We start from the raw sequence: 27,515 nt of genomic DNA on the forward strand, positions 1-27,515 counted from the left end.
CTACATCACACGTAACTTCAAATAACCTGACAAAATGCTGAAAAAAAAAAGAACATTTAAAAAAAATCTTCTGACAATCCTTACAAATCCTCTCTGCTCTGCAAAGAAAGAGGTGCCATTTTTCTAGAGTATCATGCCACCATCTTAGAAGGCTGGATTATCTCTTCCCCAAGAAAAGGGAAAAGTACCATTCCCTGCAGAACGGTCAAGAGGGTATTAAGCAGGGAAAATATATATATATATATATATATATATATATAAAGGGAAATAAAGGAGCATCTCAATAGGATGCATGTGGAGGTATCCATATTTTTTGTGTGTGTGTGTAAGAAAAAGATAGATCTGTAAGGATGCGTGTGCATAGTTGTTAGCATACTTTTTAAAATATATACACTGTCTTAAAAATAATTTAATCAGTGTAGGAGCATGAATTCCACTGGGTTTCAAAATATATATGAACTAGTGCTAGTATCAAGTTATGTCCCACTCAGAGACAATCAAAGTTTGACCAATAAGAGTCAAACCAACGTGTAACTGCGGGGCAAGTAAAACAAATTTTTTGAAGCTGAATACTCTTTAAAAAGTGAATACGCTTTTAAAAATGAGTGTCAGCTGCACACAAATATATACATGCATAGACATATACTTCGATAAACCTGTATCAGTAATATACATTTTCTTACGTATCTACATACCAAGCACACATTTACACTGACATTGTAGCTCTTTAAAAGCACAGTTGCATGAAGCTGAAGCAACTATAAATAAAAACCATTCAGAAGAAAAAAAAACTCAGTAGAAAAGTATGGATAACTAGGAAATATTTCACATTTTCCACACTCAAGATAAATAGCTACATTGATTCTAAAATTAATCTAGCCTAGGAATGGAATTGTGGAGCAGTAGTAAGAAATGAAAAAAATGAGGAATAGCAACTGTAAATATAGAATTGCAGAAAAAGACAATGGAAAACAAATAAAAAACAATAAGTCACAGCCAGCTAAGATTTTAGGAAGATAGTTTTTAAAAATCTTCCCCAAATTCGGAATTATTATAGACAAATGATAGAAAGTCTAAGATAATCAAAAAGGACAAATACTCTACTCTGTATCACAGCAAAGTGACACGAAGTATTTCTATCATCTAATGACATGTTTCTTTTCATTTCAGCCCAAGTTAATGAGAATGCCAGATGATAGGAAGATGAATGTTTTTTGAATCAGCAGTCTGGATATATTGCATCCCAAAGTTTTAAGAGAAGAGGTCTCTAAGTCTGCAAGTACTATGGAAACTGCAGAAGGAAATAAAATACAGAAGAGGACTGCCAGCTGTAACCAAGAGCAGAGCAAGAGAAAGACCAGCAGCCCAGTAATCAGCTGCACCTGAGCTTTATCCAGGTCAGCAATGCTAAAAGATAAATGCAGGCCTTAAACACAGCGCGTCACCGCTGAATAGAAAGCTCTATGTGCAGGTACAGGAGATTATAGTTGTCAGAAATAAACGTTAGATCCTTTATCCATATACAAGTAAGTTTGTACAGCACAGCTAAAACTAAATGTATCAGAACAACCCGAGCCTGTGATGATTTGTACCTGCTGAGGATATGATCTCCAAAATAGACGTGGATATATATGTGCCTAATACAAAGAATGGAGAAGAGAGATAGGTTTTATTCTACGGTACATAAAATAGTTAGCTGATGACCTATTTGACACTACTTGGAGCTCTCAGTCATGATTCTACAGTCCTGTAAGTTAACACACTGAAAAGAATGATGAACAGAGCATAAATAAAACACAGCAGGTATGTGAATTCTGTACAGATGTCTTGACAATATTTCAAGAATTTGAAACTCACTGGAGTATTTGCTCCACAAGCTATAAAAATTTTTCTACACCTTCTTGCACATGCACTAAAAAAATTTCTCCCTATATGTCTGGGGGGGGAGGGGGAAGAACTTATAAAACTATTATTTTTTCACCTGGTTTCTTAGATGTTTGCTGTTTTGATCCTTGTTTGAACTGTGATTGATTCAATGAAAACTTGTTTTTCCTGCCACTGGAACACAAATCTGTCTTTTGGCTTGTCTCCTGAGAGTCTAATTTTACTCTTTTAGTTTGGATTGTCTCCGTTTCAGTAAACTGTGAGAGCACATCACTCTCTGCATTCCTTTCTTCTTTGTTTTTTTCAGCATGTTCTGTTCCAGTTATTTCAGCAAACTCTCCTTTATCTGTTGGTTGAACAAAAGAACTGAGAATATCTTAAGGCATAGCGCTCAGTGACTTCAGAAACTGCAACTGATATTAAAAATTATTACCAAAATGAGCACCTACTTTTAGTTAGAATACCCCCACAGTAACTCATTCAACTCAATTTTTGAAAATCTTTTAAATATAATGAATACTATATCCATTATTTACTGAAATTAACTTACTGAGATTGATTTCAAGAGTTCAAAGATGCATTAGGTTACTCAATATTTAAAAAATTAAGGTATTAAGAACTTCATTCTTATTACCGTAATGAATATTTTGGTTGCATTTTGATAAATACAATTGGACTTGCATGTAGAATAGGCCCCAAAGTACAGATCACAAAACAGTTCATCTGGCATGGCAGACTATAACACAGCCCCTTCCCTATCTCTGCCATTTATTTACAGTAACACACATACTCTAGTGATCCATTTTTTTTTAATATAAAATTTTCATAAAACTCCTTAACTAATTATTTTCAAACAAAACAAGGCACCTGTCTTCCGGGAGGGTTCCTGCTCGGTATTGTGCATAATCTGAGCAGAATAAGGAGACTTGTTTGTGTTAATACCAAAATGCAAATCTGCTTTTTGGTTGATCTTCTGAAGATCCTCTCTCTTTCTTTGAAGAGCTTCCTTTTCTGGGAGTTGTAAAGCTGCAGACTCCTCTGGTTGTTGGTCTTCTTGTTTACTAGAGCTTAGCATTCCAGTGCTGGGATTTACAGGACTTTTGGAAATACCTTCTCTACTGGCAGCCCCTACGGCTTCGTGTGCTAACAGTGTTTCTGAAGCTGTCTGAAATGTTTGTTCAGTACAATAGGTTCCTTCCTCAGATATATTTGTAAAAATGTTTTGCACCCCATTTGCAATAGTCTGCTGGGATATATCTGTGCTGTCTGAATCACTAAGATTTGCACATGCTGATTCTGATTCATCTACCTGTGAAGAAATCTCTTGCAGAGGGGCCAAGGAAATTTTTGAACTCAGAGACTCTCCATTAATTTTGTTTCTCTCGACATCAGACTTAACTTGATTTGTCAAGTTTTTCAAATAAATCATTTGTTCTGAATTTGTTCCCATATCACTATTTAGATTCCTGTCATTCAAGCTGTCTTTACTACTCTGCTTGAGACTAGGCTGATGACTGTCATGACTCTTCATTTCCTGTTGTAACTGTGAAGGTGACGCGCCGTGAGGCAAAGTTAAAGAAAGTATTGCCTGAGAATCAGGTTCTGTTAAATCAGGAGATGCAGACTGTTCCACAGACATGCTCTCTGCAGGCATGGATGCTGTGGGGCAACCTAAATTGGTCACCTCCTTCCCTGTGATGAGGGAACGTGCTGCGTTTTCACCACTTCTTTGCTTTCTTTCTGCAGAACTGTTTATTTCACCATTGTTATCGTTACTGAATCCACCTTCCTGTTGCATTTCTGTCTCATTTAGTAAACTCAATTTTCCTTCAACATCAATGGTGCTGCAATAATTATGATCAGAAATATCTACACTAAAGCCCCTTTCATCAGGTCCAACATCAGGAAAAACTGCTTTCTGTTTTTCAGTCGTTCCTTGGTTTGTAGTGGGACATAAAGAAGATACATATGTTTCATGTTCATTATTTTTCTCAGTAATTTTACTCTTGTCAGTAGCGTCTACCATATCAGTAACAGATTTCTTCATCTTCTTGGAATCTGAATTTGTATCTTTCAAATTTTCTTCATTCAGTCCATTGCCTTCTAAATCCTGAAGAACTGTATTTTGGTTTGTCCCCAAACTCTGTTTTTTCCTGCTTTGTTCCCTTTTAACAAAGCCTTCCTTTGATGCCTTAGTATGAACATGTTGAACTGCACCATTCGCATTTAACTCTGTCTAGAAAATAACATATATTTTACTTTGTGATAAAATGTTTTATTATACACTGAAAGAAAACTGCACTACTGTAACATTAGCTATTTTCCTCTGCTAGTGTAACTTTTTTAAAATAGCAGGAGAGAGAAATTAAATAACTGACAAGCATACATGTAAACTTGTGAAAATTAATGAATGAAATCAAAATATTACTGAAGTGTTCTACATTTTTATTTATTTCTTAAAATTTATCTGAATTCAATTTTACATTCTGCCTTTAAATAATTAAATCCTCCAGGAAAACCTCTCTGCAATGATCTCAGTAAATTATAAAGGAGGTAAAATAACACAGCAAAAATAGGGAATACTAAATCTTCACAATTTTGCAACAAAAACACCTCTAATGGTAGGTGACTACCTGAAATCGTCTATTGATTATTTGGTATCTGGAGAATCAGAGCACAAACACTGCAACAATTAACACAGCGGTTGAAGGCCTCAGATACACAGTTCTCAGTTGTGTTTTCCCAGTTAAGTGTTCATAACAGTTTCTATTTGGAGAATGTTTTTTGTCAGCAGACTCATCTTTTAAAGTGTAATTTAAAAGTAGACATCATGGAAGCTGGTACAGTACAGCATTTCTAAAGAGACTGTAGGTTATACCACTGTGAGTAACGGACATTTATCATAACCACATAAAACTTCAGCAAGGAGGAAAAAAGCATCTGTTTGGTGCAGTATTACCAGTTACCAGTATTCAAAGGGGAGAAAATGGGAGGGAGAGAACGTGGCTTTAAACCCTCTGAGCGCCAAAAGCAGCCATGCAGTAGAGCCAAGGAGCTTCCCAGGACCCCCTTCCCGTGAAGCAGTAGCTCCCAAGCCTTGGGGAGGGCTCTCAGGTGCAGATCTGGGCAACCCCTGCGCAAGGCAGAAGCTCCTTTCCCTTTCCTGTAGAAACCAAACACAACCAATGTGGTGCACACAGGCAGGGAGCAAGAGATTTTTCTCCTACTACCATCCAGGCAACAGGTCAGTTCAGTCAGGTTTCTGCAAGTCCAAGGAGGCACCAAGACACCCTCCTTCCTGTAAACTATCTTTGCAGCACTTGCAAAAGCTCCACAGGAACCACTGCGAGCAAGGGGCAGCTGCTTGCCTCTGTCCTGCATCTTCACGAGGCTGCAGTCAGATGAGTAGGCACCTGCTGCTCTTTGCCTAAGAATCTGCACAATGTTTGCCTTGCTTCAGCCCCTGCTTGGTGAGTATTAAGCAGTTAGTAGGTTAGGTGCTATTTTTGAAACATTTCAGAAACATTCTTAGTTTACTGAAGCCCATAGCAGCCTCTCAAATTAACACCTGTCCCTGTAAAGACGTACCTGGTGCAGGCTGGTATTGTCTGAACTTTGAGCACTTAATGTATTCTCAGCATCCTCCCCAGCTGAAAGAAAATGAGAGACAAAGAGCAACCAGCACTGACAAAGGACCGTATTTTTTTTTGCTGAATTCATATTGGATCCTGTTTCCAGAATCTTGGAAGAATAGCATCGACTGCCTATAGCCAGCTGGAAAATACAGCAAATCCTATGAGTTTTATTACAATACAAAAAACATAAACATATAAAATACATATTAAAATATCTAATTAAGGCTTCCTAGTAGCCTTGTAGCACCTCTCTGTACCAGCCCAGCCTGTGACCCCATGTGAATCTTCTTAACAGCTTAGCTCATAGCACAGTACAAAATCCAGCTCCAACCTCAGGCTAAATGTTTGCTTATCTGATCCTTGTAAACTCAGCCTTTGCCTTAGCTCAGTTAAGCTAATATTATCCCTAAACTGTAGCTTAAGCACACATCCAGCTCTACCATCAGAAGCTAAGGATAAAGTTTAAGCAGTTGAGGTTTAGTAGTTCCTAAAATCTAAATCTAATTTTAGACCCTGCAGGCTTAATCTTAACCTTAATCTGATGGTTCCTTCTAAAGTCAGCCCCTATGACAGTTCTAGAGTCAAACCCAGCCTTAACTCTAAGTCATAGCATAACCATAGCTAGCATGCCCACCACAACCCATCTTCCATATAAATAGGCAATAGCTGCTGTACTCCACATCTGCACCTCCAATCTAAAGGCAGCTCTAGACACCACTGCCTTACATACTTTTCCAGTGTGCACAGACTGCGCTGGCTCAGGAGTGCTCACAAACTCAGGCATCAGACAATGAATTATTAGTTGCAATTAATACTGAGAATTTTTCAAATTCTCCATTTAATGGTGATGGGTCTGCCAGAAGAGTTCATTCCTACCTGGTATCTCTTCTAAACATCTTCCAGATTTGCTTATATAGCTTTTGAGTAGTTTCCTCATAGACTGGTCAGAAGCTTCTTCTAACGCACACCTTCCCATCTCGTTTTTTAATAAAGGGTCAGCTCCATACCACAGTAATAACTCTGCCAACTAGAAAATAAGTTTTTCAGATATCTATTTCTTCTAAGAGTATTCTTCATATTCCTTCCTTGTATAGGCTTCTCTCTATGTGTTTAACTCAGTGAATAACTAAGAATTCGTCTAAGGTCTATTCCAAATATTCCCTCCCTATACCAGTTAATGCATCCAAAGCCTTTTCCTAGATGTATCATTCTCCTAACATCTTACTATTTTCTTTTTTATAAATTGATTTTAGTGATTAACATGATGCCAATCTTAAACTAAGGTTTCAAAAAAAAAAAAAGGAAAAAAACATAACAGAATTCACACTCCCTAAGCTCTTAATTGGTGGAAAATAACTGATGGTTGTAGGGGATGAGTCAGCTCACCTACTGAAGATGCCTACTTAAGGAGAAAACCTGTGCTCCGTGTGTGTTGCAATTTCTTTCTTGCAACTACTGCTGAAACTCAATCCGAGAGTCTTACTGACACTATGATTTCTTTACAAAATGTACAGCCTAACCTGTTGTTATTCAAGCAGATGACTACTCCATCAAAATATTTCACCTACCTTCGTAGAATACTTTAAGTCACATAAAAATCTTAATCTGATGATTACCTTTCTGGGGCCAATCTTGCCATTTTATTCCTACTCTACAATGTTTTTAATTGTATCTCTGCCTGTCTCCCTCTTCAGCATCTATTACCATGTCAGATTGGGCTTGACTCACATCCTTCATCCTGCATTAAAATTCCCCCATTATTTCTAAGCAGTCTTTCACTGACAGGATCACTAGCCAAGTTCTTTCTCCATCGCTACATTCTCCTAACAGCAGAGTAAATGGGAAAGAGCAAATGAGATTTTGTTGTATTACAGGATGAAGCAGTGAAAAGGCGTGTTTCCAATCTGTAACAACAATTACACCATGCAGAGAACATAGCTTTGGAAAAAAAAACAGCTCCAAGTATCAAAAGTCATATTACTGAATCACTAGGATGCTCTGTCCAGGCTAATCAGAAGTAACAAAAAAGCAACTCGTGGAGGCCACCACAGAGCTGCAGCTCTAATTCCCCAAGCAAACACAGTCCCACCTGCAGCACCTTCCCTGGGTACACACAAGTTCATGTCACTCTTCACAGAGCTTTATGCTGAACCATGTTGATGTTCCCCATAAAATGATAGTTTTTCCAACATTGTTCTAGCTGCTGACCCCTGAAAATTATCCATGGAGATGCAGCGCCCTGCATGTCTAACCATGGACCATGGTATTTTCATGGATCTTTAAGAAATATTTCAAGAACCCTTAAGAGTCAGCACTCTACAAACTGACAAGACCGAGAAGAGGAGAAATTAAGTTCAGGTTTCTCTAGTCTTGGGAGAAAAATACTAACCATAAGCTCACCCTTGCTCTTTGCTCCAGGGAAACTTGGAAAAACAGCTTAAGTCTTACCTCAATTTGGAAATTGAGAGAAAGCAAATGTTTAGAGACAGAACTTAATACATCCCATAAAACATTTTAAAAAGTCAGAAATGAGTAACGATTAGACAGTAAAAGCACACTTTCAAAGCAGGTACTAGCAAGCAGCCAAGCAAGACATGCAGAACTCCTGCGTACATCTTGGTCACAAAGGAGCACGCATGCACACAGAGGAAACCAGTGTCAGACTGCAAGAGGGTCCAGAATTGAAACCACTGCAATTGGTGACAAGAATTCTGACTAAATCACATTGGCTATTCAGGTGACATTTTGTTTAAGACCACATAAAATATAAAGCCATGTTTTTGCATGATTGCCCATGTCATGTGTTAATACACAAAAAGTGTCGTACGTGGCTGTATAACATATCACACATGTATCAAAACATGAAAAAAAAAAAAAACTCCAGAAAACTGCTCAGGTCATATAATGATTCTACAAAATGAATAATAAAATAAGTAAAATAATTAGTATTAAATAGTAGTAACCTATTCTTCTGTATATCACTCATTGTCCCTAACAGTTGAAAAGATAATCAGTTTCTTCTGTCATGGGACATATGTTGTAAAGTGTATGATGGTCTGAAGAGAAGTTGGGCAAAAAGCACTGAAAATCTCCTAAATTTACCCCTTGCCTGAAAAGACCAGCCCCCATGTAGCAACACAACCTGCTTTTCTGGGCCAACAAGAATTTGCATCCCTAAACCATAATCTGTGTTTGATTGGAATATACCTCATAATGACCTTCTCTGACTGCCTCTTGCAAGGGTGTTATTTTTTCACTTGCTCGAACATCAACATCAGCTCCTGCTTTCAAAAGCTCGTTCGCTATCCTATAAAGACCTTCCACGCTTGCTTCATGAAGTGCAGTCCAGCCTATAAAAGAGGAAAACAGTCAAATGAAACCTGTATTTCAAATCTGGATAAAATACTTTGCAAAAATTATTAAATAGATGACCCTACAGTGCCAGCAGGATTTCAGAGATATATTAAAATGATAAAAATCGCTGGATTTTACAGTAAGTTGTATGAAGAAATGTGTTTCAAAAAGCTACAAGATCTCATCAGCTTTACGACCTGCGGAGTGATTCTACCCAGGAAGGTGGTACTGAGGAAAAATAAAAGATGAACTTTGAACTGGGTTGTGTTTAGCCCTGCATCAGCTACTTAAAGAGTCATTACATGACAGTGTTTTGTAGGGTGAGAAAAGCAAAAAAGACAGGAGACCTTCCAACTCACACCATGCAGTCCCAAACTAGCACACCCTGAAGAGCCACCTTCCTCTTCTACCATCTCCCATTACTGAAAGCTTGTACAGGCCTAACGCACATATTACATCTAGACTTTAATCTAGATTTACCAACCAATTTAAATACAGATCCATCTACTAAATATAGATTGCTTATTAAGACTGCTAAATAAAAATCTCTAATTCTCTCAGAAAGAGAAGCAAATTCCTGAGGCTCTCTCATTCATCTCCCAATCTAGAATAATGTATTTATGTACAGAATTCGATTTATTATGGGCAAAGTACACTGCATCAGATTGTCAAAAACTTAACACTATAAGGTGCTGCTCTTCATCTGAAATTCAGATGTTTAATTATACTGTCTAATGTTGATAGTGCTTCAATACGAATATGTTTAACTGTATCATCTATAGAATATTTTACTTATACTTTATAATGCCTTACAACTACTACATTAATAAAATCTAATAATTTCACATTTTGAAACAAAAGTCTGAAATCGTGTAAGGAGAAGAGAAAGAAATTTCACTTGAGTGAAGATGCCTATTTTTCTCCCACTAAATATTATGCTGTATCCCGATACTATAATGAGCCTCTGAAAGATTGCAGTTAGCTCATGTTTAATAGATAATCATTAGAGTTTAGCAATAGGATTCTCTAAGGACTCTGTGCATGTTGTAGACAAAAAGCAGATTTTTCTTTGCAATGACTTTTCCAGCTCCCTCCAGACACTCTGAATCAATACTCAAAATGAGAGCACGTAGATTCTCTCTGTATAACCCTTGTACTAATACCCAGGCAGTGAGAGGACGAAGAAAAAGAAATCAAACACACAGGAATTCAGAAAGGTACTGAAGCAGTGCACTGAGGCAGATGAAAAGAAAAAGACTCGTGTAAGATATGGATAATTGCCAGGGAAGGGTATTAAAGGAAGAAATAGGGCACAGTGACAGAATATAACCATTTGAGTAGTTATTCCCAGCCCATGAGATGAAAGCACGTTTCAGAATAGCACAGGTCTAGCAACTCCTTTCTGTTTACACCCCCTTCACCAGAGCAGAAAGGAGGAGGGTCAGGTCAGCCTCTCATCTCTCAAACGGTTCACTTAAAGCACGTTTTATGCAGTTGTGTTCCTTTCACACCAGAGGAACCAGTGGCCAGAGTCTGAAGGAATGAAGAAACAGGAGTTCAGCAAAAGATGCAAAAGGAGAATAAGGAAGCAGGAGAGAGGTCAAAACCTACAAGCAGTGCCCTTCAGTGCACTTGCCTGCAAAGCCTGCAGCTGCACCCGTGGTACCAACATTGCTCTGCTGTCAGCAGATGGCTTCAAAACCCACAACCAAAACCTGTTTCACATTTACCTCTAGCACTGAGGTCACTGCAAGCTCAACCAGTGAAGCCCGAACTTGTAAAGTCTGAATTCTACCAACCTGTAGGCCGGTATGGTTCAGAAGACAGAATTTCTAACTTAATTTCGGTTGGTCATAGTCATGCCTCATGCAATAATTAACTGCACATCTCTATTTATTCTTTTTTTCCTCTCTATTCCCACAAAATAGTTGTGAAGTCTTCAGCCACTGCGTGAGACAAAAACTTTCTAGGAATGAATCAAAGTTTTCTACCAAATGAGGCAACTGATACCTCAGGAAAGGTATTGTTTTTGCCACAGAGGATCACATATCAAGCTGGATATGGTCAACAGTTGAAAATGTGCACAGCTGGCCACTGCTTGTCATTCTTTTCTTTGTGCCCAGCATTAACCAAAATAGAAAACATCATGCATCCACAAATTAAATGAATTAAAGTAGTTCTAAGCTATGCACCTATGACTTTGTTGAAGATGCAAGAGGCATCTAATCCTTGGAATCCCATGCTAGCCACTGAAATGAACAAATGAAAAAAAAATGTGGAAAGCATTTCATTGATTGCATAATTAAGGAACTATTACATGACGAGCACACACAGGTTGTCGAACTAAGGCTAAGTCAATTTAATGTCAGCATTTCTTAAGTTTCCAAGTACTTAATTTTTAAGGACTTCTTTTCTCTTCTAATATACTTTCATATATAGCATCTATATGTTTCCTTATGAACAGTTATCACATTAATTTCTAAAAACCAGAACTTTAATAGTCTACTATCCAGCCAAAAAATATAGTATCCTCATTGTATGCCATTAAAATTTGTAATATGCACATTTATTACTTATATCTAAATATTTGTTTTGAAAATAGATTATTTTTAACTACAATTGCAACTTACCCCCATAGTCCTGAACATTTACATTGGCACCAGACTTTATTATATCACGCACAAGGTCTATATCTTTATCAGCAACAGCTTTATGCAGTAAGGTCTCTCCAAAAATATTCTTCCTATTTATTCTGCATCGTGGAATGGGTAAAATAGGATTTATCAAATTCCTAATAGAAGCCTCAAGTCCTGAAAAAAAAATTAAAAGGTCTAGAATTATCTTTCTACTTTTACTCCGTCTTTAGTTTTGCTTTTAAGTTAGTTCATCTTTTTGGAGGGGGAAAAAATGCTCATTTAGTTTAATGGAAATTAATATATCAAAAGAGATGTTACCAATTAAACAATAATCTCTTTCAATAGAACACATATTTTACCATGAATTCTGTAACAAAAATACAGCTGAAGTTCAGCACACAAGAACAAGGCTTGAAAACACGTATTAAGTTTAGACTTTTTAATGACATTTTTGCAAAGTGCATTGTTTCCAATTGGTTGATAAAATTGCTGTTGTAGGTTACAATTCTTTGCAAGATGAGTATTTCAATAGCTATTCAGCTATTTAATAATTTCCTTTTTCTTAAAACCATATTTATCAGCAATTCATTTGTACTCACTTATGTTTTAAAGCCTCTGCCATACAAGCAGGGAGGATTTACATCACGGTAGTGAAGGAGATTAGCTCCCTCAGACTACCTTACCTCATCCCTTTGCTTCACCAGCAGCTAAGTTAGGGGTGTAACAGGAAAAAAAGTGAATAATTGGGACAAAACCCTCTCTAGCTATCCCTAGATATCTGTAAATTACCCTGCCATGGGGTCGGAGGCTTGGACACTGATACGCATATATAACAAATACTTTAATGATTAATTTATTATCTTACAAACCTAAATGTTTCTTTGCATCCATTACAGTTTTCAACTTTGGTGAACTGCTATCTGCTCTACAGAGAACCTGTCCCACACTTTATCAGCAGAGCACCACCCAGCATCTCCTCACCCTATGGAGAAGAGCATCTGCACTCCGCCTCTTCCGGAAAACAAGGAGGGAAGGAGGCAGGCAGGGACAGAGGGCTTGCAGGAACACACAGCACATGTCTCAGGCACTGTGTGGATCTATTAGCTAAAAATCTAGGGTTCAGGAGGACAGCAGGCTGCATTCACTGCTCTTCTCCACCATCAGCAGCAGATGTAGCCCACTGGCCCTCAAACTCTACCAGGCGGCAGGCACAGACATATTTATTGTTTTAAGCAGTATGTGAAAAACACGTCCTTCAGGTGCAGCTGGAACTCACCAGGCCTCCTGTCTCTACTGCTTTGCACATCATGATAAGACTCTTGAGTTCAGAATAAATCATTCCCAACATTAACTGTTTGGTCGCGTGTAGCTTTTGGGCAACAAGTTGGTATGGACTTACTTAGCCCCTTCTCAGCTGAGCACGTGGATAGTATTTCTCTGCTCCCTGTCTAGTAAAGACCTTAATCATCCATGATACTACAGTCCCCAATAAAAACTGGCTGCAAGGAGCCAGATGGCTCAGGAAGTCCAAAACCACACAGATAAAAGCAGAACAAGGGGCCAGTTTTTCTATTACACTTAATCTGGTCTGATTCCACACTTTAAGTTAAAGAGGCCTTACTCCCTGTCACCTCCACCCTGCCTTCCCTGAGTCAGATGCAGGCATTGTGCAAAACAAGTCGTGCCTGCTGATCCAAAGACACTTTGTGGGGCTGTTTTGCTGGCGAATTACCAAGTGAAGCTGATTCACAGCACTAGGCCTGCTGCAAAACGGAGGTAACCATGTTAGGTGGGATTAGCATGAAGCTGCCTCTATAAGCTCATTCCTTCTGTAGAAATCACGCTAAAAACACCAACAGCCTGTTTTCCAAGTGGAAATTACTCATTTGAAATATAGGACTAGTTAGTCATTCAACCTTGAATCTCATAAAAAATGGTGCTTCCACTGGGAATAATGAAAATGCTGTAAAAGAGAAGGGTTGCTAAATGGTAGTGGAATTATTCATATTTTATAAGGTCTGTAAAATAACTGTAACAGTTCAAATACTTCCAAATTTTGTTAGTTGTTTAAATGCTATAGGTGCATTGATAAAACCAAATTGAAAGGGCTTAAAGGAAAAAAAAAACTTTGAAGATTATTCTCTTAAAGAAAGGCTGCCTCTGGAATGAGCACATGAATGAATTCTGTATTCTCCCACACGCTTCCTGGGTAAGCCAGAGAATTTCTTTGCTTGCCAGATCATCTTTGAAAGATGAAAAATAGCAATCTTTTTCTCTGACAAAGCATGTTGGAAGGAAGAACACTTCAAAGAGTGCTTAGTGACTGTGGTAGTGAAGGCCCTATATTTAAACACAAACAGAATAACAACAGGCATTTAAAATAGAATAATTTGCTTTGTATAGATCAATTCCTGAGGGTGGCATTGCCTTCAAAAAGGCATTGCACCAAGAATATTATATTACAGTATCAAGATCTACAACTTCATCCCGTATGAATATATTTTTACTTTTGCTTTTCAGAATACACCGTAAAATTTTAATTTATTATTATGTGATAAAAAATGCATCCTGAAAAGTTTCTCATGGTTCAAGTTTATCTCTGCCAGTCAACTGTTAACATGTACATACAAGCAAGAAAACTGTGTAAATTGACAATAATTTATCAAAAATAAAAAATGCTTATGGTATCTTTTAAAAATAAATACATGTCACAATATATTGAAAAAGCTATGAATTATATTTGATTCAGTACACTTGCTCAAATAAATATATATATATTTATCAAAGAACATCTTACTCATTTTGGTTTTGATTCTTTTACTTCTCCTTGTTTGCTCAGTATTTTTATTCTCATTCAGAATTATCATCTTTTGACATACGTTGGTTTCTAGATCCTGCTTGGCATTAGACTTCTGATTTTTTCTGACAAGAGATTTGGTTTAGAATCAACAAAAATATTATCTTCTCTATATACAGCAAATCAAGGTTTATACTACAGCTAAAATGTAAACACATTTAATCTTAAAGCAACATTTATAATAATAAATACAGTATATTTGCTAACTTTGACAGCACTGAAAAGGAGGCAAATTAGGGCAGAAACTGCTTCTCAGATCTGCAAGTAAAATGTTAACCTTTACCTTTTGATCATTTAAAATCATTAACATGAAGAATGAGCAGGCAGCATCACATTTGTTAAATTAATACAAGTAGGAAATTAAAAATATTATGCATAATTTTGTCATACTCAAAATCCTTAGCTTTGTTTCTGGTTGTGTTGCCACTGTTAGAAGTCCTCTGAGGTATTTGGTGACAACTGGAATCACGACTTCTGCATTTTCTTGAAGAGGTCCCTCGTAACTGCTTGGCTCTCCCTGATGTTGCTTTGGTAGTTTCTGCACACAAATTGGGTTCCACCAAATATGAAATTCCCTCCCCAGCAGGTTTTTCATACACGTTGCCACACCAATAACCTGAAATTGCTTCTTTCTCTCTCTGCTGATCATCTACAAACTGGGGCAAAAAAAACAACAACAACAACCAAAAAAAAAAAAAGTTACCTGCAAACAAACTATTAAAAGAACAGCTCTATAAATATGAAGGGCTCATATGAAGCACATCTTCTTATAAATTACATATGTGCTCATGGCCAATGGAAGAAAACAGAGAGAACAGAGGGGCTACTTAATTAGTAACTGGAATTATACAGATACCACAGACAAGTTTTCAGAGAGGATCCTGAAGCACTGCCACATCATGCAGCACTGGGAGAATGAGCCAAGGAGAGTAAGATACTCAGAATCAAAACACAAATAATAAATCTAGCATGGCTGTTAGTGAACAAAAATGTTATCTGAAAGCTGCTTACTTGGATGTGTGAAATAACAGGTTCATTTCAGTTCCCTACAGACATGAGCTCCTGTCCTGAAAAACTGTGATGTGCAAGATGCCTTAAGCTAGCCAGTTTATTCCAGTCTTGCGCAAGTCTGGAAATGTGCCCAAGGGTCAGGAACAGTATTTCGAAAATTATTAATCAAAAAGAGATTATGGATCCCATTCTCCAAAGACCCTGACTCAAAATCTTAACTGCTACCTTAAGTAGATCTATATACTAAGCTCCACAATCTGTGCTACTTATTTCAGAAAACTACACTTCAGTGAAGCAAGCTTTACAAGTGGCTACGGTTCTGGGCTTTCGGCAACCTGATATTAGCTACCTTTGCAGAACATATTCTTACACATTGTGATATTCAATTAATGTATCCAATAAAAGACTGAATTAATCAATATTTTTGAGTGCTTTATGCCACTCAGTTGAAGAAAAGTGGCTGTAAAACCACCCTAACTAGATACACTGGTTTATTGTTGATTTACAACACCAGATTACGAAAAGATAAAGCAGAGCAGAGGACCTGACTCCAGCTTCACAAGGGATATCTACTGCGCTCCATCACATAAGCATGTAAGTCTTTCCTTCATGATAGCCTGAACAGGAACAGCTTTTAATGTTGTTTTCACACATCCCTCTAGACTTCTGCACTCATTGTGTTCAATTCCAACGACCTGTAGCAGACCATCTCTGCAGGACAAGGCATACGTTGTAAACAGCATATAAGGATAAGAGACAAAATAAAAAAGAGGGACCACAGCTTGTACCCATACAGACCAGCACTCTGAGTGGTGGACAAAAACAGAAAACCTAATCTACAGAATCTCGCAGGCAGAGCTAAATAACACAGACCCTGAACACTCCAAAATACATAAATAAAAGAACACTCATCAGCCCTGCTAGTCTATAGGGAAGACATGGCTATAAGTGGTTTTCCTAATATGTGTGTTTGTATGCCACAGGCGATGGGAGCTAAAGAAGCAAAAAACTTAGCGCACTATGGTATGGAAAAGTAAACAAAAGAGAATGGGGTAGGGAAAATATTGAAACTGGCTGGTTTATGCCCGTGTGCTACAAGGGCAAATCAGAATAGTGTTTTGGTACTTTCTTTGGAGAAGATGTGAGACATGCAGAAGGAATAGGAGTTTTTAAAATTTCTCTGCTAATTCTAGCCATGGCAGTCACCAAATAAAAACCACCCTCCCAAAAAAATTAGAAAAATTAAATATACTCGGATTTCCTATCCCAGCAAGCTCGGGTATTTTTATAAGAATATATCAAAAGAAAGAAAGAAAAAAGGAATTTTAAAATGAGAACAATGGGAAGATATTAAGATGTAACTTAATGTTACCAATTTGTTCTCTAGTGAGAATTACATCTTCCAGTGTTTTGACAATTCTATAAAATATTCTAAGATATGCATAACATACAAGATATACAGAAGGCATATGTACTTGCTCATTCATTGTCCTCTGCAAGTTAGATCCTGTTATGGCTTTTAGTTCTTCCAGCTGCAGTGTGGCAAGCTGAGGCTCACACATGTTAGTTAGGTGTGTGTAGTCATCATGCAGCTGGGGAACACGGGGCTCCGAATTTAGCTGCTCTTCCTCAGCACTAAGCTGCCTCTGGCTCGGCACTGCAGGTCCTGAGCAGGAGTTCAGAGCTGTCACCAGCTCGGCTGGCAGGGCATCGCTCTTCTCATCTGCTAGAGTATCGAAGGGTGACACATAACCCTGACACTCTAACAAGTCAAGCAAGGGGGCTATCATTTTAGGACTCTCTGAGCCACTGAGAGGTTTGAACAAATCACTGATTTCAAATTCACCCGTCACTGCACTCTGTTCAGAGAATACTTCCAGGAAAATCTTCCCTAAGGACGTCAATGAGAGATCAGTATCATTATTAAGGGAATGTTCTTTTACTGTGTTATCTGTGTCAGTAATGGTCATGTTCGTTCTCTGGCAATCTTCCAAAACCTGTGGAAATATCTCTTGCAGTGTCTGTTCTTTTGGAAACACTACTAGCTCCTCCAGAATTGCATCTAGACACAGGTTTGTTTCTGGAAACAGATGATCATCAGTTAATACCTCTGAAATCAACGTAAAAAAGAATAAAAAAAAAAAAAAAAAGGAACCTCACTTTCTAAAAAGCACATAATCAACATACTATGCAAATCATTAATATGCATACACAGTATTTACCATTTTTGAATAAAATGCAAGAACTTTAGGCCTTTACTAAAAATTCACAATTTTTTTTTAACAAGGGTTAGACTGGGGCATCAATTTCAAAAGCAAATCATTTCAGCTGTTGACTTCCCATGCAGTGAGAAACTCAAGAACACGACAGGCAAAGCATGTTATAAAGTCAAAGCTAGTAAGCTACTGACAATGACCTGAAATGTTAAGAGGTGTTAAAAATCTCTGCCCTCCCAAACCAGTGGAAGTGGACATCCTCACAACACAACAAGCAGTTAGTAAAACACAATATATTCTTTCAGTTCTGTTTATGTGTTGATGTGGATTCCAAGGTAGGAATCACTTCTGCCTCATAACCTTAAGCTCAAAATCTTTGGAGTATCTTTGGGGGCTGCATGTCTAAGTTTCCACACTGAGAACAGAAGCAAAAAAATCTAACTGTTCTTGGAAAAGTAACACTTCTGTTTTCTTCCTAATCACTTTGATCTGCTTTCTAGGAGATGCACCTTCTTTTATACTTTTTAATTTCTTATCCTTGTTTCAATCACTTCTGCTAGAGAAAATCAGACGCCTCCTCAAAACTAAAAAGCTTTTCCTGTATAAAGTGTATAACAGTGGTGCTGCTTAAGAGAATCTTAAAAGAGATTTCCTTTCAGTATATATTTTTAGGCTCTTGCTGCCAGCTAGTGGCAATGTTGTGCACTGCAAGATTTCTTTAACAGAGATAACAAATTTTGATAAAGCTCACATACAACAAAACAAAAAGGGCAGAAATCTGATGCTGTTGATTCACATTCAGTTTGCAAGCCATTATAAATCAGCAGTTTTCCATCTTGGGCTAACTGTTCCTTTTCCAGTATTGGGTCCTTTTTACTTTAATATATTGAACTACATTTTATCTTTGGATTATTTTCCCAATTTGTACAGACTTCAAAGGACTGAGGAAACAAAAAAAGAGCACTGGTATAAACCAGTGCTTCTTTTTTTTTCCTAAAAATAAGAGGAATAGATTAGAGGATTTGGGATTTTGTGTGTCTATTTATTTTAAAATTACCAATACTATAATGCATCGCTATCAGCTACAAGATAGCATAAAATTTGCTATACAGCTTTCAATATTTTCTTGGGGGAATTTTAGATGATGTTCTTTCCCCAACATTAACCTAACTACTCAAGCTCCTTGAAAAGATAAAAATAAAATTGATTTATACAGTACCTTTTTTAGGAACGAACCTATAGCAGTAAGCAAAACACTCATAATGCTATAGACTATCCTTTACATGGACTATTCAGCAGGTAATTACTCCGAGAAAGTGTTCTGCACTGCAATGTCAGAGTGGAAATGCTGGAACTGCATCCCTGCTGCCAGCTAAATGGAGCTTTCCTAGGAAGACACAGACGGCAGCGGCACTTACACGAGCCCGTAAGGGTTTCTCCTTCCTCCGGGACCCCTGCTGCTGCTCTCAGCAATGCTGCAGAAAAGCTCACAACTGAATTATGACATTGCAGTAGGCCATGGTATTGGCAAGTCCCTTTTTGCTGCAGAAACAGCCACAGAGCAAATTCCAATGATAGCTTCTTGTCCAGCAAAAATGGACCTTAAATGTGTGAACTGGGCAGAGATGAATTCAGATCAAAATCAAAAACCGCAACGGTGGCCTTGGGGCTCACAGCAGCTGTGGAATATGAACAATGCAGAAGTAGCAGAGTAGCTGTAAGGAGCATCATGGTTGCAAACAACAGCACACAGGCAGATAATACTGAGGCAAAGCCCAAGAATACTTAATAAAATGCTGCTCTACCGCTTGGAGATAGACCCTTCCAAGTCCCTCTCTGGTACTAGCTTCAAACCATGACTGTTGGAAGGAAACAGGGGAGAGGCAGTTAATGTCAGTAGTTGTGGAACCTTCAGCTCCTACTTAAATATTTCCTGAGTTGGGCGATTTACTTATTGATTTACCTTTATTTCAATTATTGATGGATTTACATCGTTGATTTTTTTCTTACTACCCCTTCTGCAAGCTACGGGGGATTCCCTCTCTCCTCCAAAGATTTCTTTGTGTGCATGCAGATAATTACCAAAATTATCAGTATTGTGAGTTATATTCATAACACTCAGGTTGTACTAAGATTATGTAAATTAGCCTTTCTACAGTTGCATCCTTCCATCTGCTTTTAACTGCACATTTGTGCATCTTCACTGTACTGACAGTTGCCTAATCTTCAGTTAAACCAGCTTGAGAAACAAGCTGGCAAAAAACTAAACCAACTAAAAAAAATGAACAGTGTCTCACAATCAGTTCCCCCAAGCCTATTTTATATTTTGTTTCAAATAGACCCAAAGGAAGCAGCAGAAACACAGGGCAAAGAAAATAAGCAGTACCATTCAACAGTCAATTAGATAGGCTTAGACTGTGGTGGAATTATCCTGGATTCAAAATCACTGAAAAAGGAAGCTGACATAAGGGGGGAAATGCAGCTCTGAAGCTCTTCCATAGCTTTTATGTGATCAGCAGTATAACTCATCGCTTGTAAGCAGCTCTAGGATTAGCAAAGAGAACAAATAGAGACTGGAACTACCTATTTTTGGCCACAAGTGACTCATCCACAAACAGAATGCAGTTACAAATACTCTGCTGCTCCTCAAAGATCTTCCTAATGTCTCTTCCATAATTTTCATTTGTTGGAAACATGCTGCCAGCTGTAGCTTCTTAGGAAAGCTGCCATTAGCTTAAGGCATAGCTCTTATGGATTCTGTCTCACTACAGTATCTTTCATATTTCTTAATTATTGTACCTCTCCTACACTTGTATTCAATGAGCTTGCTAAGTGCGGTTCTGACCCAAAGAGCAAAAGGCTGAATGAGACTTAGGTGAAACAAGGTAAAAAACTAACCTGATGTACCTGATGTACATTATAGGTTTTGACAGCTATACATCTGCGTTTCAAAATGTCAGAATGTATTATCTTTCAGTAAAACATTCTCCAGTACTAATTCAATCAAATGATATTTTATGTGCATTCAGTTATGAAAACACACTAACCTTTTCCTCTGAATCTTTCAGAAATCCAACCACTTTGGTATTTAAATCTAGGATGTAAACAAATATTTCAGTTGTACTGTCACTGAATTTCACTTTTGAAAGTTCTCATCTTCTCTAATTAAATGACCTTCCTGATAAATGCTCAAGTTTCAAATACTCTTAAAAACAACTGCACACAAGCTCTCTGACAAGAACTCACAACAAGTTCTCTATGTAGGCTCTATTAATCACCAAATTACATTCTTGAGTCACTTTGTCACATTTCTTAGCTGGAGTTTGGAGGCCTGTATTTCCAAAGACTATCATGCAATTGGAATTACCACCCATTTCAGAGGGCGAGGCCTGCTCCCTGCGCTCCCTAATTACCATGCAATTAGCCTACACATCGGAGCCGATGTAACAATTTACAAAATGGGCTCAAATGGGCTGGCCCCACACTCCCTGCTCCCATCATCTTACTTTAATACATTCATGAGAGTTTCTGGGAAACTATTTTATTTTCCTGGAGGAAAAAAAAAAAAGAAGAAGAAAAGTAATTATCTACTAGGAGAGCAGAAATGTGTCCTACAGAAGAAGCAATACATGAGGTAGAACTACCTTGCTGGGAGCAGGTATGAATGGGAGCCCAACTGAAGCAGCAGCAGGGCATTACATTACAGCCCAATTTGGGGAAGGTCTGGTAAAAGTTTTACTTCTCTCCGGAGTATCTTTGATTCAGGGGAATGTCAGTAACAAGCACGTTGTGAGACCCCAACGACTGTTACTCACATTCTTGCTTTCCTTACATAAGGCATTGGGCACCCCTCAGCCTGTAACTTTCACCAGAAAATTCCACAGCAATGGAACAATTTTAATTTGGCACCAATACTCTGGCAAAGCAGTTACTACTTCACAGAATTCTAACACAATACTTGCAAAGAACATACCTTGCATTCCAAAGCAACTATGAAAAACTGTTGTAAAGGCCACATATAGTGAAATTCCAAATAAATCTATGTGGATACTCATCTTCAGCGTCTCATATGATTCTTCCATTTAGAACAACTTTGAGTTTTGTATAAAATAAAACATACCTACAGAATTATTTGGCTGGCTCCCTACTGCAGTGTTCAGTGAATAAGGAGGATCAGGAATATTTTCAGAAACTGACAGACAGTTTATCCAACCCCTATGATTGAATAATACAATAAAAAGGTTCAGAAAGAATTTCAATCTGGTCACCTTATAAAAAAAATTTTACAGTAGTTAAGATTTATGCAGATTTGTACTTACAATGATTTGTAAGACCGAGTCATTTTAGAGGTGTGCACGTGCAATGCAGGACATGCAGTACCTAAGACTTCCAGATTTTCTATGTTGAGCTAGCCATCCTTTTTTTAATACTTATTTCTATTTCTTCTATTTTAAATTCTCTTTCTATTGAAATCCTTCCATGTTCTTTTTTGACAAAGAAGTCTAATCTCTCTATTATAAATTCTTGGATAAAAAATTTCCCTGAGCAGTCTAAGGGAATATCTTTATGTGATAGCATCAATAAGAAAAAATGCCGAAACAGTTGGACCCATACTGGATACAGAACTACCCCTTGCATAAACACACATCCTTTTCTAAGCAAGCAAGAGAACTGCTTCAGAGCAGAGTACTGGAAATAAAAGATTGTTTAATTAGAGTAGGACCGAAGAGAATGTATTTGTAACACACTATACTCACTGCAGTAGAGACTGAGATTGGTCAGATTCATTTGTTTCCTGAGGCACCTGCTTTGAAAAAAATATAATTAACAGCTTAGTAAAACAAAGTATTTTCCAAATTATTTTCTCAGCGTTACCATGTGCTGCTTCTTTGGGTAAGTTTTTGGAAAATTGAATTTTTAGATCAGATCTTTGTATACTTAGCTGTATACACATTAAAGCCATTCCGATTAAGTATTTATTTTTATTTGCAAAAACTTCAGAAGATAAATCAAGATTATGAAGAGAATCCAAAATGAAAATATTACATATTTATGATTATATAATATATACTATATAATTATGATAGGATTGCTTAACGCTTTAGTTGTTTTATATATCAAAGACCAAAATACAAGTTAGGTTTATTTCAGCTCCCAGTTTGACCTTTTCTTGATATCATTTCCTCTTTCAATCAACAACATGGGATGCTTTCTTGGTGACTGAGGATTTACAAGTAGATGGCTTGCGATTTCAAACAATTACTGACTTACAGAGGGAAACATGTGCAGAACTTTGAAAATATGGGCAAAGAACATCTTGGTGTGGGCATGAAATGATAACTTACTTGCGTGCATGTTGTTGTATAGCTAGTAGCCAATAACAACCATTTTAATAACGATCTGAAGAACAGCAGGTAGAAATTGCCCAGTAGGAATGACTGCTAAAAGGCTCCATGGAACAGATTATTTAGAAACAGCTTGTGCAACACTAATTGACTGATTTTATTCCAAAATACAGCAATGAAATGGTTGGCAAGAAGTCAGTGACTGCAAAATATACCCTTTGTATGAATCAACACGGATGTGTACACAGAACCTTACCCAGAGACCAGCTGAGGTCAGGAGGATAGCAGTGGAACTAATAACTCCCTTTGCCAAGGTAATGTTGCTCAGAGACTTTTAAAGCTCAATGGGCTACATTTGCACCTCAGGAGAAGGAGGGGATATATGCTCCGTTAAAATACTGGGCTCTGAGGAAAAGCAGTGAGTCACCCATACCAACAGACTAATCGAGGGGGGTTCTCAAGACATAAAGGTTATAAAAATACCATTTGTGGTCACCGACAGGAAGTAATGGGAACAGCCATTCCAATTCCAATGGGAACAGCCAATAGAATTCCTGCAAACCTGAACACCTCAACTGATTTTTCCCACTTAAGCATTTTTTCAGCCAACTACCTGAGGCTATTCTGGTTGTGTTCCAAAAAAAAGACCCAATTTTAAAGTTGCATGTGCCACCCAACACCTTAGGAGCACTTCACCCAAACAGGCAAGGGGAGACGGTTAAAAAAAAAAAAAAAAAAAAAAAAAAAAAAAAAAAAAAAAAAAAAGGCACAAGTTTACAGGCATAAGGCCAGATTATATAAACCCTGGAATACAATATTAATGGAGACAACTTGACTGGTTAGTTAGAAAGGACCCAGAGGCTACAAACTCTCTCATTTGTATATATATAATAGGTCTGCTGCATCTCTGGTGGAAGAAAGTCTTATTGACATTCTTCTACATGGCAGAATCTAAATTAGGCCTCCAAATCTCAATCCTCACAACCCACTTCAAGAAAAAGCAGGCCAGGGCTCCTCAGAAGCAGAACTGATGTTACGTTTTCTGAAGAAATTCACAGCCACTCTGGGCTGCATGATCCTCACATTATATCAAGACATCATATTCATGTAAGATGATTTCTGAGAATGCAGCAAGAGAACAAGGGACCTCCTTCCATGTCAGCTCTCAGAGTGCTTGAGCAGCCACACTGCTGCCATCTCATTATGCCAGTATCCACAACAACAGGCCAGTTTCTTCACAGCTTTCAGTAAGAGTTAAATCAGATGCTGGCCCTACACTGTGGACGAGCAAGCTGTCCTTGGCTTCACTTATAGCCCTGACAAAAAAAAAAAAAAAAAAGTGAGAGTTACCCAAGCTATTTGGTGGAAAGTACAAGGGAACTCTCTGTTTTTCAGCTTTCTGAGGAAAAAGAATATCATCCTCTCTAGACTTGGGAGAAGAATTCCTTTGAGCTTATAGTGATACCAAGTTAACTGGACTATGCACTGGCTAATTGATGACAGCCATGAAGCCAAGGATTTAGCTCTGTTAGTAGATGGTCAGATCTGTTACCAGAGAAGAAAGCAAACGGCCACTCTCCTCCTTCCCATGCAGAGAGACATTTTATTCAGCATTTCATATTACTCTTGGTTTCTTTTTCAAATATTTAGTCCTCCAAATATCACATCTAACCTTGGAATTACCAAGGGTGTATTCTGGCATCACTGATCAAGATGGTTATCTTTTACCTGTTGAAGGAAATATATTACATAAAAATTACATATAACAAGATTTTGCAACATAGTATCTTGCATGTATTATCTTGTTATTACGCTAAGATTTCTTCATCTTTGTCATAGGTTTGTCATTCCTCAAAATTTAAAGCTCATACGAAGCAAAAGACTTCAGCACCTTCCTGCAGAGAACCTGGCAACCATCCTCCCACAAAATCCACTTTAGCAGTAAGTCACTAGGTTATTTTGTGCATAAAGAATGGGGCACTCAATGATTGTATTAATTATTAGTAGCTATGTTTATGTAGCAGAAGGCTTACTGTTACTTTACATACTGGATTTATCTGATTTTCTTCCTTCAAAGTATATGGATCATCACGAAATTTATGCATAAAACCAATCTCTGGAGAGGTGCCTCCTAAGGAAAGGAAGAAAAAAAAAATAAATAAACAAAAAACACAGGAGGAAAAGTAACTAAAGACAGACTAAAGGCCGTTTTACTCTCTTACAGTTCCATAAATTTCTACATACCACATTAACCAGCTAGATGAAAAAAATTGTATCACCTAGCATTCTGAAATTCTTCCCAAGTCCATATTAGAACTGACACTCTTCCTGAGTCCATATTAGAAAGTAACTCTTCTCTCCCCTTTTTTTTTTTTTTTTTTTTTTTAAATTAAGAACAGGAATTCTAGTAAGCTGCTCAATCCGTTTAACTAAAAAAAGGAGAAATCTTTACGTTTGGACCTTTAGGTTTCAAAACTGCATTATTGTTATTGGCATCAACAAAACACTCAACAAATTAACCTTTGGAGTAGGTCATTCTCATCATCACAGTGCGACAGCACAAGCATGCATTAATGTATGCTGTGTGCATAATGAAATGTTAGCTCTAATAAACTAAATATAAAATACCATAAGTGGAACGTGAAAAATACCATTAGTAAACTATTAAATTTACAAAGACAAAAAACAACCAAACAAAAATCTTCTCAGCAACATAACAGTGAGTCAAATAAACATGCTTTAAATGGAATGCTGCCATGTTTTAATTTCAGTGGATGAGCATAAGTCAGTTCAGAAGTGGATGGTTTCCTCCACAGGCAAAACTAGGGAGGGACCATGGAAAGTTCAGCATCAGGCGTGACAGCAAAGTAAAGATTTTCATACATTTCAAAGAGCTTTGGAGAGGATTTTCACTGCCTCGGAGCAGGCTGATGTAAAACGGTAGTTTTGAATCCACTCAGGTCTGTGGACCTTGGTATGGCAAACTAACCAAAAATCTTGACCAGCACTAAGAATACCTTGTGTCACAGAGCAGGCAGGCAAAGTTTGCCTTGCCAGAACAAAATACCTGGCACACAAATAAGAAACGCTATATAAAGAAGCCAAGGAGGTATCTGTAAAAATATTTGCAACTACTACACACTTGTTTGTTTATGAAACCTACTTTTAAGAGAACTATTTGAGAAGATTTTATGGTTTAACAAATGAATAGACACTACACTTAAAATAATGCCCTCAAATACACTTACCTAAATGCTGCACATTGCACTTAAAGAGAGCAGATATATGTGACAATACTGAAGTTATTTCAATACTGTATGCTAGTTAAGTTTCACATGTTAAATTAAAATGTTATGGACTCAAGCAACATCCAGAGAAAAGCACACAGAAAAAAAGCAACACAGACCTAAACAGGAAACTCTTACCTTCAGCAATTCTTACTTCAGTTGACACATCCTTGTTTAAAAAAGATAACCTTTATTAAAAAAAAAAAAAAAGAGTAAAAATAAGAAAAGCAACTCCCAAGCAGCTGTATTATCTTATCAACTCTGCAAGCTCCAAGGGCAGTTTAGACCAACGTCGCTTCCTTGGACATCTGCTAAGCTCACACTAACTGAGGACACCTCTAACACCAACATCGATTTTAAAGCATCCCCAAAGTGAAAAAATTCACCTGATCTTGTAAACCAGCGAGGAGGCCTCAAGCAGGGAAGCACACTGCTGCTTTACACATCCTCGGCCTGTGCTAAAGCACAAATACAGACCAAATAAAAAGTGAAACTGCTGGGCGGGCTCAACACTGCAGGAGTGCTGAGGAAAACACCATGAGCTCCCTGAAACGACGCCTCCAAGGGAGAAGAGGTCATCTTGCCTGATGATATTTTATTTGTATTTTCTCTGGTCAGGATTCTGGCGTGCCTAGCTTACACTGACAGAAATATTATTCTGCAGGGTATAAATGTAGCGGATGTACACACAACCAAATTCCATTTTCAGGGCTGGCGTCAATTTGAACATTAAGAAAAATGTTAATTTTTGTGTAAAACACAAAACACCCTAACACACACACACACACAAGGAAAATACGTATTTGTGGAATATGTATTTTTCTCCCCGGCCAGCGCGGGGGTTTGGGGACGATGCAGGGACGGGGCAGCCGGCGGCGGGCGCCGCCTCAGCGCAGCCCGGGGAGCGCGGCGTCTCGCCGGGCCCGCCGTGCCTGCCCGGCCCCGCGCCCCTCGTCACCTCCTGCTCTGCAGCTCCTCTCCCTCCACGTCGCTCTCCAGCACCGAGCCCTCCACCACAGTCTCATCGCTATCGCTGCCCCCATCGCCGCCCCGCTCCCCCATGGCGGCGTCGCCGCGATCCCCTCAGGAGGGCGCCGCCGCCCGGCCCCGCCCCCAACGGCCCCCGGGCGCGCGCGCTCCGCCCTGGCGGCCATTTTGTGAGCGCCGCCGCGCGCCGGCCCCATCTCCTGCTCGTGGAGATGAGGCAGGAGCGGCTACAACACGCGCGAGGGGAGCGTGGCGGCCGGGAAGAAACCAAAGGCAGCTCCGCCTTGGGAGCCCTGTTGGAAA

At 38.3% G+C, this 27,515-nt stretch overlaps 1 protein-coding gene across 1 annotated transcript in view; it reads right to left on the reverse strand.

The window, feature by feature from the left end:
* ANKRD31 (ankyrin repeat domain 31) overlaps window positions 1-27,287 on the reverse strand; it is a 53,354-nt gene extending 26,067 nt beyond the window's left edge. Inside the window, exons 1-16 of the mRNA XM_026035367.1 lie at window positions 27,191-27,287; window positions 26,612-26,678; window positions 26,364-26,413; window positions 24,987-25,069; window positions 22,351-22,397; window positions 21,714-21,808; window positions 20,641-20,687; window positions 16,775-17,485; window positions 14,757-15,022; window positions 14,307-14,431; window positions 11,504-11,683; window positions 8,727-8,869; window positions 6,396-6,546; window positions 5,473-5,534; window positions 2,752-3,205; window positions 1,982-2,230 (exon numbers count right to left, since the gene is read on the reverse strand). Coding sequence (XP_025891152.1) covers window positions 1,982-2,230; window positions 2,752-3,205; window positions 5,473-5,534; window positions 6,396-6,546; window positions 8,727-8,869; window positions 11,504-11,683; window positions 14,307-14,431; window positions 14,757-15,022; window positions 16,775-17,485; window positions 20,641-20,687; window positions 21,714-21,808; window positions 22,351-22,397; window positions 24,987-25,069; window positions 26,364-26,413; window positions 26,612-26,678; window positions 27,191-27,287 — 2,827 coding nt within the window. The remainder of the gene's footprint in view (window positions 1-1,981; window positions 2,231-2,751; window positions 3,206-5,472; window positions 5,535-6,395; window positions 6,547-8,726; window positions 8,870-11,503; window positions 11,684-14,306; window positions 14,432-14,756; window positions 15,023-16,774; window positions 17,486-20,640; window positions 20,688-21,713; window positions 21,809-22,350; window positions 22,398-24,986; window positions 25,070-26,363; window positions 26,414-26,611; window positions 26,679-27,190) is intronic.
* Window positions 27,288-27,515: the final 228 nt, after the last annotated feature.

The sequence above is a fragment of the Nothoprocta perdicaria genome, unplaced genomic scaffold, assembly GCF_003342845.1.
Source record: "Nothoprocta perdicaria isolate Ctin4 unplaced genomic scaffold, notPer1 scaffold_1, whole genome shotgun sequence".
Taxonomy (NCBI): domain Eukaryota; kingdom Metazoa; phylum Chordata; class Aves; order Tinamiformes; family Tinamidae; genus Nothoprocta; species Nothoprocta perdicaria.